Consider the following 17,781-nt stretch of genomic DNA (forward strand, 5'->3'; position numbering starts at 1 on the left):
AAGCAGAAGCAATGAAGCTCCCTCTGCCTTGTGTGTTGGATCAGCTTCCTGTGTAGTCATTTGCATACAACACAAACATACAGTAAACACTGGTGAAACCCTACTGAAAGGATTCAGATCATTTAAAAAACATAACAGATTTAGCGAGAATTTAGTTTCTTCATGTTCAACCTGTACATGTTTGACTTTAGTCCCGATGTCGCTAGTGTCTATGGAGTATAACTCCAACATCAGCGCAGCAGTGAACATGTAAGCGCAATGTCGTGTAAAATGCTGCTTCAACACAAACTGCATCTCGAGGGGAAACAACCCGGGAGACCTGCAGCAAACACAGAGGAGGAGCACAGCAACACACAACAAAGTCCCATGAAGCTTTAGGAAATTCATCAAAAAATATCAACGAACTCTAAATCCATCTTTAGTCTGCTGTAAATCTAAATTAAGCACAGCGTGTCCCTGGGTTAATAATGAGTCTCTGGGCGGGAATGAGAGGACATGATGATCAACAGTTGGCACAGGAGGCTAACCGCAGCAGGCGGTGCTGTTGTGGCAGAGCTGTGAGAGCGTGCCCAGCACCTGGCTGCCGCCCGGAGGGGAGCTGGCAGATGGCTCTGACGCTGGGGTGGGCATCCTCATATACTGAGCACGACTAAGCCTGACTCCCTGGGCCGGCAGGTGAGGACAGGAGTGCCAAACAGAGGGGTCCAATGGACAGGGCTGGAGAGGGCGACAAGGGTCACAACATGCCCCCGGCAGACAGATGTTTCAGCTCATTAGAGCTTATCAAGCCGGTCTGCATATTTAACTGAACAACTGAATTATTTATGTCTGCAAAGTCTGCATCTTTCTGTAAGCTGTCTCTCACCCATTTTAATATGTTCTGGCTACATGCTACGATGTATAGGCGCGGCTCATGCTAAACATTGCAGATTGCGTCGGTGCATCTATATGTTCTGCTAGGCTGAGCACTGTTTAGAAACCGAATGCCAAAAGTGTCATTTACACGCAGCCTGATGAGTGCTTATCCACGGGGACCTTTGAGCTTAAAATGTCATTGGCCGAGGCTCCTCTGAGCCCAGAGAAAGGTCACCAGTGACACCGACTCCTGAGCTCCTTATTGATTACCAATCTACCATCATAATGCTTGACAATTACAGACGCAACGGAAATTGTAATCATGGAAACAGTGGGAGGATGTATCTAGAATCGTAATGCTACGCAAAAACATGTATAATTCAATCTAAGGTCACGGATTCCCCCGTGTGTTGGTGGACACGTTTCCTACTATAAGACATATTTTGAATGTGTAAAAATAGAGATGCACAAATCTTACAAAAAGGGGAATGATAGATAAAGTGTTAAACCTTTCAGTGACACAGTTAAACCTAATCCTAACCCTGCTTTTAAATTGAAGTTGGCACAAATGTAGCTATAAGTATACATTTTAAATATTTTAGGAGCTCCAGGTAATTAAATGCCCGCATCAGACTGGCACATATTTGTTTTTAAATACTGACACAAAACTGATGACATTTTAATAACTTAATAAATCAATAAATAAAAACAAACAGAGAAATGTGCAGTATGGAGAGGCTGAGTATGAAGTGGCCTGTTGCCTGCCTGAGCACAGATGGCGGCAGAGCAGGATGTACCGACCTGTACTTTTGCCCACAGGCGCGTGCACACACACACACACACACACACACACACACACACACACACACACACACACACACACACACACACACACACACACACACACATATATACAGAATATCACATATGCATGGATGCATATGTAAATACTGCCCTCATACATACACACCCACATACAGTAGGTGATGCTCAGCCAAGTTCAGAGCTTATTGTTGAGCATAGGAACTGCAGATAGACATATTGGTCATTTAGGAAGGTGTCACACTTGTTTATATAAAGATCAGGAGTCGAAACCTAAACATACTCTTAATATCTCTAATAAAAACAGCTTCTGTCCCTTTTTAACGGTAACGCAAGACATCCAGACATGTCGATCAAAGACTGACTGCAATTCACAGAGACATCCAAGGCCAAGCAGGATAATTAGTGCACTGAGAGATCAATACTGCTTGCGTGGGGGTTGAATGCAGAGGGAAAAAAGCAATCTAAGGTACATTTTGGAGAGAAATGCTAAGGAAAGCAAAATCCAAACAGGCGGAATATATTACAATGTGAGAGATTTGCATCAGTGGGAAGGATTGCATTCACAGTACGTAATGAGGACATAACAGGAGCAGGATGTCCTGCTTTTAAGATCCATATTAAAACCACTGATATTCATAATTTATATTTTAAAGAGAGAGGTACAGAGTATATTGATCACTAACAAAAGCCATTGAGAGATCCTCAGTGAGCATACAGACAAGTGGTAAAGACTGGAGACAAATGGCAAGGCGTAAAGACAGGAAGACGGATATATAGGTAGATGAATGAAGGCGAGGGTTCAGTGTATCGATCGACAGAGGAAGAGTAGAGCCCCCCCGGGGGCAGAGGGGCCTTTTTAGCACAGTGTGAGAAGAGAGGGATGACATGTTTCCTTTTTGAGGTGTTGAGGGACCGCTTGCCATCATGGCCAAGAAGGAAAGATGCATGTGAGGAGAGTGTGTTGCCGTGGCGCTCTGTGGCGTGACAGACGGTGATAGCGAGTGACAAACAGAGAGCTCTGAGAGAGGAGAGGAAGACATACTGGAGTCCAGCTCCCCGCCATGACTCTGGGACGTCAGCCATGCCCTGCCCCTCCTTGCTCAGATACAGCCATCAAGAGGAACACAGAGCTTTTGATTTGATCTGGATGCTTTTTTGATACATTATCCCGTCGTCTTTCTGGAAGCACTTCAGGGGGAAACCCAATTTAAGAGGGCCAAAAAGAGCAGAACAAGCATACCTGAAGTCAGCTCTGTGCAGCGAGGTGTGGAAGAGGAAGGCGGGAGGGTGGAAAAATACTGTGGTCACAGCCAATCCTGCTGCTTGTGGGGTGGAGAGCATCATCCTTTAAAACAAAATGACAGAAAAAACATAATTAGTATTAAGAATTCTTTATTATTAAGAATTTTACTATGCAGAATATTGTTTCAAAATGGAACAAATAAAATCTTCAGATTATTCATGTCATTAAATTGAGTGATGGAAACATGGCTTCTGTGGAAAGAGAGAATTGCTCCTCGATTTCCTCGAGTAATAGGAATTTGTAATGGCTTCCCCCACTGACAAAAAGGCATAAATGAAAACATGATGTGGGCGTGGACGGCCATCTCTGCTGCAGATTAAGGTTCTGACATTCTGCTAGGAAATACATTTGAGCGAACAAAATAAATAAAACATTGAGTTGTACCATTTGCACCTTGGCAACCGCTCTACTATTATTAGAAGACCGGTAGGTGCAGGAAACGTAGAGATGGAAAAGCTCCAACTGTGTCCAGACAGGCCAGACTCAAACGCATAACACAGTCTGAAAAATGATACCAGGCTCTGTATAAGACTTTAGACTCACACCTTATTCACTTTTAGAAAAAGAGAGAACAAACATGTATTAATACGAAATAAGAGTAAACATCCAGTACAGAGTATTGGGAATGAAACCACTTGAAAAGCATCTCCTGTTCTTTTCAATATAACTCTGCGTACAGTTTGACCCTTAAAATAAATAGTCTTTCAAAAAAATGCTTATTTCCTTTTTTTGCATAAGACAATTTTGTTTTTACCTCAAATGAAGCTACAGATAGCAGCCTGTTAGCTTGTCTTAGCATAAGGTCTGGAAACAGCAAGCCATAGGTCAATCCAAATGTAACAAAATCCACCTCAAGCAAATCTATAGCTCTCTAATTAATACCTGTTATCTACCATGTTTATTATGTGCGAAAATGTAAAAACAATAAGTTGTGCTTTTTGTGATGTTACGTAGATTTTTTGGCTGGAAGCAGTGACTTCCTAACGTTTTGTCATCATCGTGAGGTTATCAAGAAACCTCTAGTAAGTCACTGCTCACATCCAAGAAAAAGTTTGGTCCACACTGTTTCCGGTCTCAATGCTAAAGCAAAGCTAAATAGTTGCTGGTTTAGCTTCATATTTGGCGTACAACATGGGCGAAGCAATCTTATTATCTCAGTAAAGAAAAGCATAAAAGAGGGCCTTGGTGCAAAAATGTCACTTTAACAGATGCATTATTATTAAAGGCGGTTCCTTCCAAAACATAATCACGCCCACATTGCATTCACATATTCAAGCCTTTTAGCTTGCAGCGCACAGGACAGTTGTCCATTGTCTCCCTTAATTGATGTCAGAGCCCCGAGGTGCATTAGTGCTCTGCAGGATGTGCGCACGCTGGTGTGCATTTGCTCCTCTCTAGAAGCACCAGCCTCGCCCACCAGCTGCACAGCCAGAGCATATTGATTTTACTGCTCATGGAGGCAGAATAAAAGCTGGGGGGGATATTTTTTCTGACTGACCTGTTTGAGTGATATTAAGGAACAATCATGGCTGCACTGGGCAGAATATCTAGTGAAGAGAGATCTTCATCGGGGTTAACAGCAGGAGAACCTAAAAGCAAGATTTATTGAGCAGGAAGGACGGTAGAGAGCGGGCACATCACAAATCCCTCACACAGCCCAATCTGCAAACATAGCACATCTCTAATGGTCAGTTTAAGTTATGCAGTATCACATGCTCGCATTTAAAATCATGCTATTCAATACCACCTGGTGGGCACAAGATCAATGAAGAGATTCAGTTCATATCAAATTCCTTCTTTGCTTGATTAAGTTAGCATCTTTTTCATCTCGCAGGCACAGAGCTGTTAAAATAAAAAAAAATAAAAAAATGAGATTGGGTATCTTATCAGATATTCCAAGATCTAATTAAAGCCAAACGATTTGTCCACATTATAATTGCTCCAATCCAAAGCCCGTAAACCCCTCCTCACGTCTCACTGGATATTCATCACCACCAGAGGATTTAATTCATTTATCAGCAAAACGAAGGGAAATGTGAGGATGATAATAAATATATAAACCAGCTGATGTTGGATGGGGAAAAGTGAGTTTACACTCAGGGAAGGTTGTACAGTATATGTGGTTAAAGGAAAGAAACAGGCACAATGGGCACAGCAATGTTACTGCCACAGTGGGGCAGTAGTCCATTAAAGTACAACCCAGTTCTGTAGTATGAAATCTCTCCAGCAGCAGCAGTCACTGCTTTATTCACCTAGTGAGGAATAGTGTTGAAGGTTAGTGAGGCTATCATCTGTAGATAGGAGAAAAAAAACACAGGACTTCAAAAACAGTGATTACGGCTCAGAGCTCTCAAGAGGGTCCTCGATTAACAACGCTGCACAAATCAATGTTTACGACCCCCATAAAAAAACTGCAAACTAGAAAGCCCCCAAAGCTCGAATCATCCATAAAATCTGTTCTTTACACACCATATTCAACCAGATTCAGTCCACTAGCCCTTTATCTTCCTGCTGCAACTAACCCTGCATTTTAGTCACAATAATGACAAATAAAATAACGTGTGTAGTAGTAAAACGAGCCCTTCCAACATCATAGAAATTAATAATAATAATAATAATAATAATAATAATACATATGATTGAGGTCCTTTACCATGGGTAATTAATCAGCTTGACTTACTTTCCTTTTAAAAGTAGCACAGTTAGAATAATAATTAAACATGATGTCCTATACTGTAGAACCATTTGCCATCCTACATGGTCGAAAAATTGAGAAATGTTAGTTATTTTAGTTTTAAGATTGTGGGTTTGGTTATTCATTTTGTATGCAATTAGTTTTAGTTTGATAAAGATGGAGATTATGTTTTGGGACATGCCAAATAACACAAAATCTATTTTTGAACATGTAATCTTGATAAAAATAGCTTACAGTAAAACTAAATAAAAGAATATTAACATATCAGACATTTTTATCAGCTTTTCTTTCTGTAATATTTTAAGGTTGCACTGAGAACATCAAATCTCCCAATTATATATTTGAAGATAAGGACTGGATGTTATAAAAATAATAAGAGTCAAAATAAATGATTAATACAAATACAGCAGTTGGATATTTGAAGAAAAGGCAAGAGAGATTGTAATGGGATAGGCATAGTTACACAGGAAAGGGTAAAGAAAGCATGGATTATTCATGTCTATTCCCACAGTGCAACAGCTCCTTTTTGATGGATTGTGCCCGGGGCGCTGCTCCCTGCTCAATACCAACAGTCCCAGGCAGCCCAGCCTCACGCTGCTCCACGCAGCCGCCATGATGAGCTCCCCCAGAAACACAGACAGGGCCAGCGGCTGCGCTCTCCTCTCTGAACGCACACATAACGATGGTGTGTGGTCTGAGGTAAACCTACATTTAGACTAGAGTATCACGAGGAGGGTAGAGGAGCAGAGAAGTAGCAGGAGACAAGCTGCTGCTGGCAGTTGACTGAGCTTATTTTTAGTTTAACTGGAGCGAGGAGGTAACATAGATATGTTGTACCAATTCAATGACAGGTAGAGGTGCAGTGAAATGTTGGCAAATACATTGTCACCTTCAGTACAGTGCAGTAACATGTACTGAACATATTCTCTGCACCAGTTTGTCATCCAGAAAGAGATGTTGGAGTGTGTGTCTTTGTGTGGATGTGTGAGCTCACCTGGACTGGCTCCAATTTGGAGTTGTGTAAAGGCTGCAGGGGTGTTAATGCAAGAAGCAGGAGGTGATGTTCCCAATGTCAGCCATCACTGCAAATAGAAACACAGATAGACCATTTTCCTTTTCACTATTCATTCAGATCTTTTGCATAGATAGTGTTACAGCTGCTTTTTGTCGTCGTTTTAAATGTCTGTATGTCTGTTAGTCATGTTCTGCAGTATAAACTCCAACGCAATAGACAGTTCATTGAGTTTTTAATTCCATACAAGCATAGAAAGTGAAGGAAAGAAATTGAGAAATCCTTTTCTTCCCTGCCTCCCCCAGTCTGCAGCGCTGAAATAGCTTTCCTCCTCCATGAGCTCTGAACTGAGGATGAACCTGAGATTTTTTTTCCACTTCCATCTAAAAGAGGCCTTTCAGTAGACAGCAGGAGTCGTTGCCAAATATCTCTTGGCAGAGGATTTAAAAGACGTTCAATATAAATAAATGCAACATGATGTGGGTCAATCTCAATAACAAATATTGCCTGAAGCCATCAACATCCCAGACAGCAAGTGATAGTGCAGACTGTCAGGCCTGCTGAGAAACTGAGTAATCCTGAGATTTCACACTTTCAACAAATTCCATGCTATCTCCTAGCAATCAGCTGGTGACGATGGACAGCAAATGATGTCCTGTAATGGTCAACTAACCATTTAAAATACCTTAGCAACAGTTAAAATCCTTCACTCTGCGGACCTGAACGTCAACCCGTGACTTTGCCGTCCTCCAATGAGCTCGCTTCGCTGCAGAGGGGAGGAGGCGGCCGTAGGCAAATACAGCGGGAACCTGAACAAAGGGACGAGGCTTCAGAGACATTGTTAGACCATCAGTATTCCCTCCACATCCACTGCTATCACTCTGCACACTCATTCAGAGCCTTATTTAGCCTTGTGTGTAATTATGCTGTCACTTAACAGGCAGACACAGAGCCCCATGTATACGCAGACCCATGCTCGACAATTATCATCAAAGGAGCCGGTTTGCACATAAAAGCAATGCAATTTTTTACACAGATATGCACATTTTTCTGTCAATACTCCCCACAAACTAGTGGAAAATATAATGCATTAACATCCAGAAAGAGACCAGTCAAGTGCAACAGTTTCTCAAAAGGCCTACATTTTCACCTCCAAATGAATGTCTTCCTCAGCGACAGAGGGACTTCAGAGACATGCATTTGGATATGTTTCCTTCTCTTGATGTTGGGACTTCAGTCAGTACTTGAAAGGTTAGCTGTACTGAACGCAGGGATAGGGAACCCACATTTCCTAAATATTCTGCGAACTATCGGGAGAAAAATGTGCATCATTGCACCTTAAAAGAGCTCTTTAATTCACTTTGAGTCAGTTACAGTAGTGTGACATTGAAAGAATACAGCACAAAAAATACATCTAAAGCACTAAAAGGCATTACATCTTTACATCAGGGTGGACTAGCGTGATGTGCATTATCTGGCCAAAGCTTTACAAACAGCTTCCCAATTTTAAGATTTCTTGCACACAGCCTTGATCTCAATCAACCATGACGTCTCATATCAGTTATAAAGTAAGTCATATTTTCTACTGGTTACTCCTTCCAGGGTGCAGATCTGAGAAATCGAGGGATGAAGGCAATGCTATGCTCCTGATCTCTGCATTGAGAGGAGTTTAATGCATCTGTGTATAAAAATACTGAAATACTATTCCTGCCTGTTTCTTGTCTACCCCATTTAACTATATTAATAAAAGACCATTTAGTTTTAGAGCAGCAGATAGAGTCATATCGCCTGAAAGCATTCATGGCTTTTAGCGTGTCACTAACAATTTTAAAATCAGAAAGGATCCGCCAAAAATCATCCTAATGAAATGAGCCAGAGCGAGATAGTAACCCTCGACCCAGACCGATCATGTTCTGCGTTCTGAGCTCTTTGTGCTGTAATGTGCGATCTGAAGTCGAGCCCACACAACATCACCCGATAACTCCGTCCTGTGCTCTGGTGCTGTTCTCTGGGCTGCTCACACTCCCTGTAGGCAGGCAGCCGTCGGAGCCCTCTCCTCCCGGGAGGCGCAGTGTGTGGGTTGGTGGGTGCAGCGGGTCACCTCCCGACACCCCCGCCCACCAGACTCCACTCTACTCTGCCTGTGAACGCAGAGATGCAAACATATGCAGTATGCTGATCAAATAACACTTATGGGATTTCCTATGTTATAATTAAGCCAATTTATCAGTTTTTGAGGGAACCGTTTTCTTTAACTGTACGCCACACATATGAGATCTATCTTGGCATATTGTTTTGTGCAATTTTGGGTGTGGGGGGGTTTCTAGGACATTAAAATACATGAGAACCACGTTTTTGGTTGTTACTAACAAAGTAACTTCATTATGAACTTTATAAACACAGATTAAAGCCATTGGAAAATGTTGATGGCACTGTAAAAATGGAGTCCCCTGCTTCGAGTGTATGTACAATAATCATTCATCAACTTCTTGGTACAGTATATGTTAAAAACATATACTGTGTGCACACAAGTAGCTGACTGACCAGCTTTTTAAAATTAAAGAGAAGGCCACTGAAGTAACTGTTTTCTTTCGCAAGACGTTACAAAACACACCTCCTCAGAAATCAGTCCAGCTCAAGCTAATCACATGAACAGGCCAGCGTCCCCCCGAACCTTTGAACAGGCTAATCAAATACGCTCCCTCTCCCTCCAGAGGCCTAATCCCTCTTAGCCAAGACGTAGAAAACGTGCCACCTGCTTCCAGTCGTACAGCTCGAGGCCTGACTGCCCTTGTGACACCACGCTGCCTCTAATCTCTTGAACAAATGCATAGCTTCATCTGGATGCCACTGCTGGATCTGGACTCACCGCAGCATACTTACTTACATATTTCCACCTTCGCTCACCAAACTCAGGCTGGCTTGCAGGCTGGGATTAATGGACTTTAACCCATTAACTATATTAGAAATTAATAAATACATTACTTTTTCTCACTTAGGCCAAAACCTCCGGAAGTATCTGCAACTTTATTAGAAGAGATAATCAATTCTGATACAAATATAGGCTAACGTTTTTTCACTGTTTTGCTTGCTCCTTGAGATGGCCATTGTGATATCTCTTCCTTATGTGTTTCTAAGTGATGAGGTACTAAATCCACTTTTCTCATGCGGAAGCGCAGAAATCCACTTTAATTTTTTTTTTATTGAATTAATGGAAATTACAATTGACTACTAAAGTGAGGATGAAGCTTTCTCAAAATGCAACATCTGTTCTAGATTCCCAAACTGGCAAGGACCGGGAATAAGACATAGACAACTGGAATCACTGCACATCAACTGGCTACTGCAGTAAGAGGCCTGTGTCAAGGAACATTTGCAATGACTACATTCTTATTCATTGTCATTTAAACATTGTCTGAAGTCAGAAAAATGAACCTTACAGGGGAGTTCATGTGAAGATGTGTTGAGTTTCACAGAATATCTATCAAGCTTGTGACACTTTTCTCAGTTGAGACAATAAGTAACGTGAAATGCATGATACATTTAGTATGAAACGTCATCCGTCACTGAATTGTACTTGACGTGTTAAATCCTCTAAACTATTCTGCATACATAAAAACTTGACTCAACAGTAAATAAGTAAAACCCTTGTTTGTGTTGAAAGGGCTTTCATCTTGTACATCGCCTACACAATATTTTCAGAATCAAATCAGACAAGGCTGAGATCTGAGTGCACAGAAAAAGTAGAGCAGTAGAGTTCAGATGCATCTTTTTTTTTATCAAAGTTGCCTTTAATTTGCCGTTGCAGTATTCCATTCAGGATAACAGAGGTTGTTTAAACAAGGATGGAGATGTCAGGCTACATTAGCATCCAGACCGGCTCTGCACCCAGAGGACTCAGCAGAGCCGGGAAAATCAGTCATTAAATGTGCAGACGCTCTGCAGAGCTCCACTGTCTGCTTATGGGATGCGGGGCAGCGTTTTATGGCCAGGATGCATTTACCCAAGCACAGGTTCATATTTCTGATTCACCCCGCAGATAAAGAGTCGCATCAAATGACACAGAGGCCTAGGATGATTTTGGTAAGGTGTAGTTGTACAACGATAAGAAATATATTAACGTTTCGGAATTTTGAAAAAGATGGTGTGCCGTCTTTGAAGAGCAGGGTCTTGGAAGTGCCCATTCAATATTTACAGCATACTAATAAGACACCGGCTACCAAAAGGGCTGTGCTAAAAATACACATTTGCCCGTAGTTCAAGCTTAGACTAAGATACATTATTATACTGAAGGCTTCAAGAACTGCTAACGTGCATTTCAAAATAAAAGCTCAGCACCATTATAACTTATTTTTGACAAAGTAATTTAATAAAAATCTATTTACCGCTGTGTAAAAATCAGGGAGCGTTTTTTATAAGATACACCTGTACAATCTAATGCAATTAAACATTCTTTTTGGCCAACTCATAGAGGACTTTATCCATTAATATGGTAAAGCATAATATCTTAGTGGTTTTTGGAGTTTTTAGTATTTAGCTCCCCTCATATTGTTTATGGGATTTAAAAAATATTTTGAGTATTTGCTTTAAGATACTTTTTACGGCAATTTACGGCCTTATAGAAAAATCTATTCAGATTCGACACCGTAATTAAAGATGACAGCAAAACAAATTGCAAGTTACGAATCTATTCAAGTTTCTTGTTGTGGCAGCAATTATTTGAAGCATACAGTTGTCACAATTGTTGCTCTGCCATTATCTTTTGATTGCGCTGTGATGTTTGCTACTCTGCTGACTTCAGCAGCCACATTGACTTTGTCAACAGCTCCTTGTTCGTCTATTGTAAACAAAGGATTTTTGTTGTTTCTCATTTCAAGTGCCCTTCCCCCGTCTACCTTTTGTCTCTCAAAGCCCTGGTTTGTTGTTAGAAGCCTTCAATTGGAGCCTGCCCCCTCTCCTGCCTCAAAGCCGGTTGCAGATGAAAAATGTATGACTGTATGCCTTGAAAACCTCCATTTGAAGTGCTGCTGTTCCTCTGATGCTGCCCCCGCTGATGGGACTGCGTCTGCCGCCTTCATTCGACCCGCGCTTTGCCTCACAGTGGGAGTGCTAATCAGGGAGAGAGGGTGGGAAGGTGTCCACTACACTCACTTTAACAGTATTCCCTAATCAAGGAAAATCTTCTATATTTTTGCCTGTGTAGAATAATAAGACGTTGATTAGCTGCTTTTGAAAACCATTGACTTTAAATTCTGCCCCGCACAATTCTCAGTAGAGCAACATGCCTGCATGTCTCTGTAGGTGTTTGTCTTATTTTTGGATAATCATACAAGAAAGAATCTTTTTTTTATTTTTTTAAATCTCTGGCAACAGCTGTGATTTGGTGTCTGATTACCTTAATTGTAAAGGCTTCGAGCACTTTCTGGAGGCTCTTTAATTTCAGATGGAGATGTTTTATCAAGGAACACCCTCCTTTGCCTCAGTGTTAAATGTGCTCACTGAGAGTAGCATTTTCTCAAACCTCTTTGGGATATATTGGCATTTACAAAAGTCTATTTTACACGCAATAATACATTACTTCGAGGCCATTCAATGCAAAATGGCTATTTTAATATGAACAGCACACCTCCACCAAAGCTGTATCAATAATTGATAAATATTTAATGTTTAATCCCATTGATTCTGGTCCAAACCAAAACTGAATGGGCTCCTCTTTGGCATGGACTTCATCCTTTTACCATGATTCATGATAATAATAGTTTGAAACTGGTGAAAAGAATGGCAGTCAGGTATTTTGTAAAACTTCAGGTATGCATATTTCAGACACCTGTGAAGCATATCATTGAATCCCTCAGGTGAGAAGGATTTAATCACCATGCTCAGCTACAATGACAACACGTGTCGCAGGGCCAAACATGTGGGCAGTTTTTCTCAAGGCCTCTCAATCACCAAGATCCTCAGTAAACTGAAAATATGTTTTCACACATACCTTTAAATGGTTGTGAAATGTGCATACGGGATAACAACAACAAAATAGGCTTAGGAGTGAACGAGTAACACCATTTAGGCTATTTCATTCACAAGCAGTTCATATAAGAACGACAAGAGATGATACAAATACTAAATCTCTTCAAAACAGTAAAACATAAGGATCTCCTCAGCAAAATTAGAAGATAAGATATAATGGTTCATCTGCCTCAAAATGCGAGCAACACAGTTACATAATAGAAAGTATAAATAATAAACACTTGTAGATGAATTCCTGTGTTCAAAGACCTTGGCAAAGCCTGCTTTCAAGCACCAAGTCACTCTGGTTCCTAAGCAACAGGTAATTTCACAACACATACCGCTGTACGTGCAGCAGCGGCTTTTCATAGCAGGGATTCAAGCCAATTTAAAGTCACATATGATGGCAACCTTGAGCCACTCAATACTGTTCAAAAACCCCTGTTCAGAGCTGGGGGGTGATGTCACACTGTCACAGGAATAATAAGTCCAGGACAATGAAGCACAATGAAGCAGCATTCATCTTCAGCAGCAAGGTCTTCCTCACACCGAAACAACATTCCCCTGAACGAGCTGCCGTCTCCGGGCGCAGCCTCAGGTTACTGAGTTTAACAATTATGATCAAAACCAACTCATCACAAGCTGGCCTCCAACAAAGAGACATCAGCTTTTTAGAGGTATTACAATATGTATGTGGAAAACTATTTTAAAAACTCATTCTCAAATTAAAATGACTCAGCAACACTGTTACATGTATTCAATGTTAAATGGATGATCAACAGAGTTAATGAGATAAAGCTTTGATATCAAACTGAAGAGACACCAAGTGAATGTAATCATTATTTTTTGAAACATTTGCAGTAAATACCAACAGGAACAAGCCATCACATATGGAAACATGAGAAAGGTTAAGCCTGGTGATTTTCCATAGTTTTCTTATTGTTTAGAAAATAAATAAATAATTGATCCAGCTATAAATACATTTCTATGTAAGTAAAGGCTTATATAACTTCATCATCTGTCAGAGACCTAATCCATAAATAATTAAAACACATCATTGTTAATTAACTTAATATGAACATGGGCACTTGTAGTCTATACACAGGTATGTATTATTGCTGCCACAATTACATTAAAAATAGTAGGCCCCTTAATGCACTATTAAATTAGAAACTACAGAGTCCAGTCGATAATATAAACAATGAAGATGTTCCTTTGTCTTCAGTAGGGACAAATGGGCTTTAGGGTCACAAAGGTAGACAATGGGAAGAAGTAGAGAGGGACTAATTATAATATATTGTTATTCTTCATATTTTCACGGTGACAATAGGAAAGATAAACCTGATTCTGTCAGTGTTTTCTATATGAATACCACTATTTTCAGTTTTGTATCTGCAGGACTCACTGATAACCTTAAAGAAATGTTTTATTCAATGGATTGAACTTGACAAAGTGCATTTTGTGCAGTTACAAAAACAGTAAGTAATTTAATAGGATTCTTGCAACATTTCTCACTGTTTGCACTGTTGTTTGCACTATGTTATGCACTATTGATTGCAGTCATAAAGCAGCCAAATTCATACAATAAAAATGTATTTATTCATACACTATGTTCTGCCCATCAGTCAGTACGTAGCTAGCAGGGATTGAAATGATATCCTTCCCCTTGGCTTAGACTCTGGACATGAAAAATCCCACCATTTTGGTTTTGGGAATCCACCAAAAAAAGCTCTGAGCTGCTGCTGACGGACAACAACAGCACACTAGCTCAATCTCCCGGGACTGCAGACTAGTCAATAATTTACAGCAGTGCAAGACATTCTATAAGGAGGCAGAAAGATAGTGGACAGTGAAAAAAAGCAGGGAGGAAGTGAGTAGAGTAGATATGGAGGAGATTGAAGCCTAACCCCTGTTAGCCAGTGTCTGACCCAGAGCAATAAGATGTCAGCAGAGGCTTTCAGAGATCCTAGCTGTCAATCAACAAGACACTTAAGTACAGGGGAGTGGTCAAAATGGAGTACAGGAGAAAAACAATCTTCCATTTTCTGTGGATAGTGTTTAACAAAGAAATACATGTGACATGAGATCACATGCGGGGGAATCGGTGCGCTACAGGTATACAGGAGAATCAAGAGCGATGTTAGACAATGGAGCATTGATCTCTGCAGCTAAATGCAAATCACTGCAGAGAATATTGGCACGAGTGTTAGTTAGCAGCATGAAGACAGTATGAGGGATGATGTTGGATATTAAACTGGCCAGTAGCATGCGTACATCTGACAACCAGCCTGACAAATGATAGAGATAATGATCTACAAAAGACTAATTTAATCCAGATGATTTTAACCTTAAGCAACTGAAATATAGTACAGTAACAAGGTAAATCTGTGTCTTTATTATATTAAAAAGCATGTTTGATTATACAGGACATTTTATTTAACAATGGAGAAACCTGGTAAAAAAGCCCCTCTTTTGTTGCTTTAATGTATCTTCTTTTTAGATTGTACGTCTAATACACCGAACCCTGATGGGGCAGATTATGTTTTCAGTCTATATGATCCGACATTCAATGGAAACTCACATAAGGAACACACATGTACTGTAATGGTAGAGTGCAAAAACTGCACAATATCTCAACATGATACCACAGAATAGATGTTATATCAATGCAAGAACAAAGGCTTTTCTTACTTGAAAGCAAACAGCCTTAGGCATGTAACATCTAAATGTCGCTGCTTGCTGAATAAAAGGAGGCGTCTTACAAGGCTGCACAGCTCCTGTTCTCCAGAGACAGGAATTCCCAGCAGGTATAAGGCGGATCTTTTGTCGGGATCAGGGCACACTTTGAAATAATGACGCTCTCTTGACTTTCTTTATCTGCTGCGCACATCAATGGATCAGTGAAGATGGTGAACAGGGAGAAATTCAAAGACTATTTTATGTTAAAAAGTGCTAAAACATAAGTCAGTCTGAAAAATATCGTCATTTGGGGTCATTTACTAAAGAAAGACAATCTGTTTCTCTGTAGTTTAACACAAATGAACCATTCACTGTACCTGTATACCACACAGAACATTTGGAACGATGAAATACATTTATTTATCCACGATTAGAATTAGCTTCAATAACAACCCTTCTGAATTGACTGCACCTTTGGGGTCTGTTAAGCAAACGGGCCCTGAAGTGCCACTATCCTTCCCCCATATGCACGCCACCTCCCCTCTCCTCACTGGGGCACGTAAATGCAAATGACAATCTGCTGCCGTACTAATTAAGGTCTGCTGTAGGTCACGTGAAAGAGAGCTGTGTGACTCCTTGAGCTCAAAGAGGCGCTTTCATTATCCAATCACACTGTGAGCAGCCTATTGAGGCAGGTAAGGGCTGTGGTGTTATGAAAAGTGTGTCATAACTCATCTTTGAAGCAGTATCTCAGAGACTTGTATAAAAAAGAAGCGACATGATGTATTCTGCCCTGCCCAAAGCATGCCCACAGGGGGTTTCCTCACTGGCTTATCCTCAAACCTCTCCGGGAAACGTGACTCAGTTCTCCACAGCAGTCATCCGGGAAATCAATACCATGATGTCATAGCGACAGCAGGTGGATATCAAAACCAATACTGATAATACTTCAGGGAAAGCCTAATCACAAATGCAGTAACATGATATTTGAGAAAAGTGCAAGAAAACACTACCGTTATATAAATGCAATATTTAATTTACTAATGTGCATAACTAAATAGTGCTCTCTGGGCTGAACTGCAGAAATTACATTATGCTCATACACTATGTTTTTATTAAAAGAAACAGCACACACAGTGCAAACACAGTATCAGGAAGTGACACATTGTTTCTTTGACAATCAACTCCTGTCTTTAAGAATCACCCCTCTCTTTTCATCTGATCCTTACTATGAAACACATCAGCTCAGATTATCTGAAAGTCATTTCATTACAGATCCAAAACACACACACACACACACACACACACACACACACACACACACACACCACACACACACACACACACACACACACACACACACACACACACACACACACTGCAGCACATACTCCAATCTAAAAACGTTATACAACATTGTTTTTTTACATTAATTACTCAGGCTTCTTTCTCGTGTCAGACCGTGTTTACGGAAACCTTATTTATGGCTGCTAGCATTCCTCCTTTAGTGTTGGATGAATACATGTCTCTTTGTTCAAAAGGTGACATGTGGAGAGCAGCCTTTTGCTAATGGAGTATGGCGTGAGTGATCTTCGCAGGAGAGCTACGCAGTGTGACAGCACTGCAGTCTCTACGTGATTTACCGTGAGCTTCAGAGAACACCCAGATTCCCGCACGTCTGGCCATTTGGGCTGAAGTGACTTTTGCAAATCATCACGGTGACCAGTTCCCTGTCTTCAAAGCAGTGACCGTAATCTATTAATAGTGACAGGAGTGATAGGAGTGGTTTTAGAACATCCAAACTTTTCACTGTACAAATCAATGCATAGTTTTCACCCTTATGTTTAATAAAGCTGTTGTCAACTTATTTAAAGAGGTTGTCAAGATTCTGCATGTGATACTATCTGTTGCTACATCAAGTTGTAACAAAGGCACTCCATTTTCTATTTTCTGCCATAAATTGTCTGACTTGTTCAGAAGTAAACTATGCCATCATCTCTGTTTTCAGATAACATGCGCTTCAGTAACACTCCTGAAAACCTGAACGTTTCATTGCTGCGGGTCAAAATCCCTCTGCTTACAGGAGACCATGTAGAAGAACAACACCTACTGTATGTTGATAAGAAACCATCTTTGCTTTGCTACAATGAATTATGTTATGAAAGGAAAACAGATATGATTGCTTGTGTGCCCAATGGAAGAAATGTGATCCATTTCAGTGATGACCCAGAAGGCTCCATAACTATTGCTGTTGTAGGAATAATAATGAAGACTGTCCCATGTAGAGCATACACATATAATATTAACATCTCCTAAAACTGTGTTGCCTTTCTAAGGAAGTTGTACTGAAAACTGCAGTCATTAAACCACTCTTAAAAAAGAATAGTCTAGACCAGCGGTCGGGAA

General features: G+C 40.6%; 1 protein-coding gene across 1 annotated transcript in view; it reads right to left on the reverse strand.

Annotated features, from left to right (window-relative positions):
* Positions 1-522: 522 nt before the first annotated feature.
* The window catches only part of LOC104967185 (caspase recruitment domain-containing protein 14-like), a 23,888-nt gene continuing 6,629 nt past the window's right edge, over positions 523-17,781 (reverse strand). Inside the window, exons 6-8 of the mRNA XM_010796602.1 lie at positions 2,921-3,025; positions 2,601-2,775; positions 523-717 (exon numbers count right to left, since the gene is read on the reverse strand). Coding sequence (XP_010794904.1) covers positions 523-717; positions 2,601-2,775; positions 2,921-3,025 — 475 coding nt within the window. The remainder of the gene's footprint in view (positions 718-2,600; positions 2,776-2,920; positions 3,026-17,781) is intronic.

This window comes from Notothenia coriiceps, unplaced genomic scaffold (assembly GCF_000735185.1).
Source record: "Notothenia coriiceps isolate Sejong01 unplaced genomic scaffold, NC01 NC01_scaffold00037250, whole genome shotgun sequence".
NCBI lineage: Eukaryota > Metazoa > Chordata > Actinopteri > Perciformes > Nototheniidae > Notothenia > Notothenia coriiceps.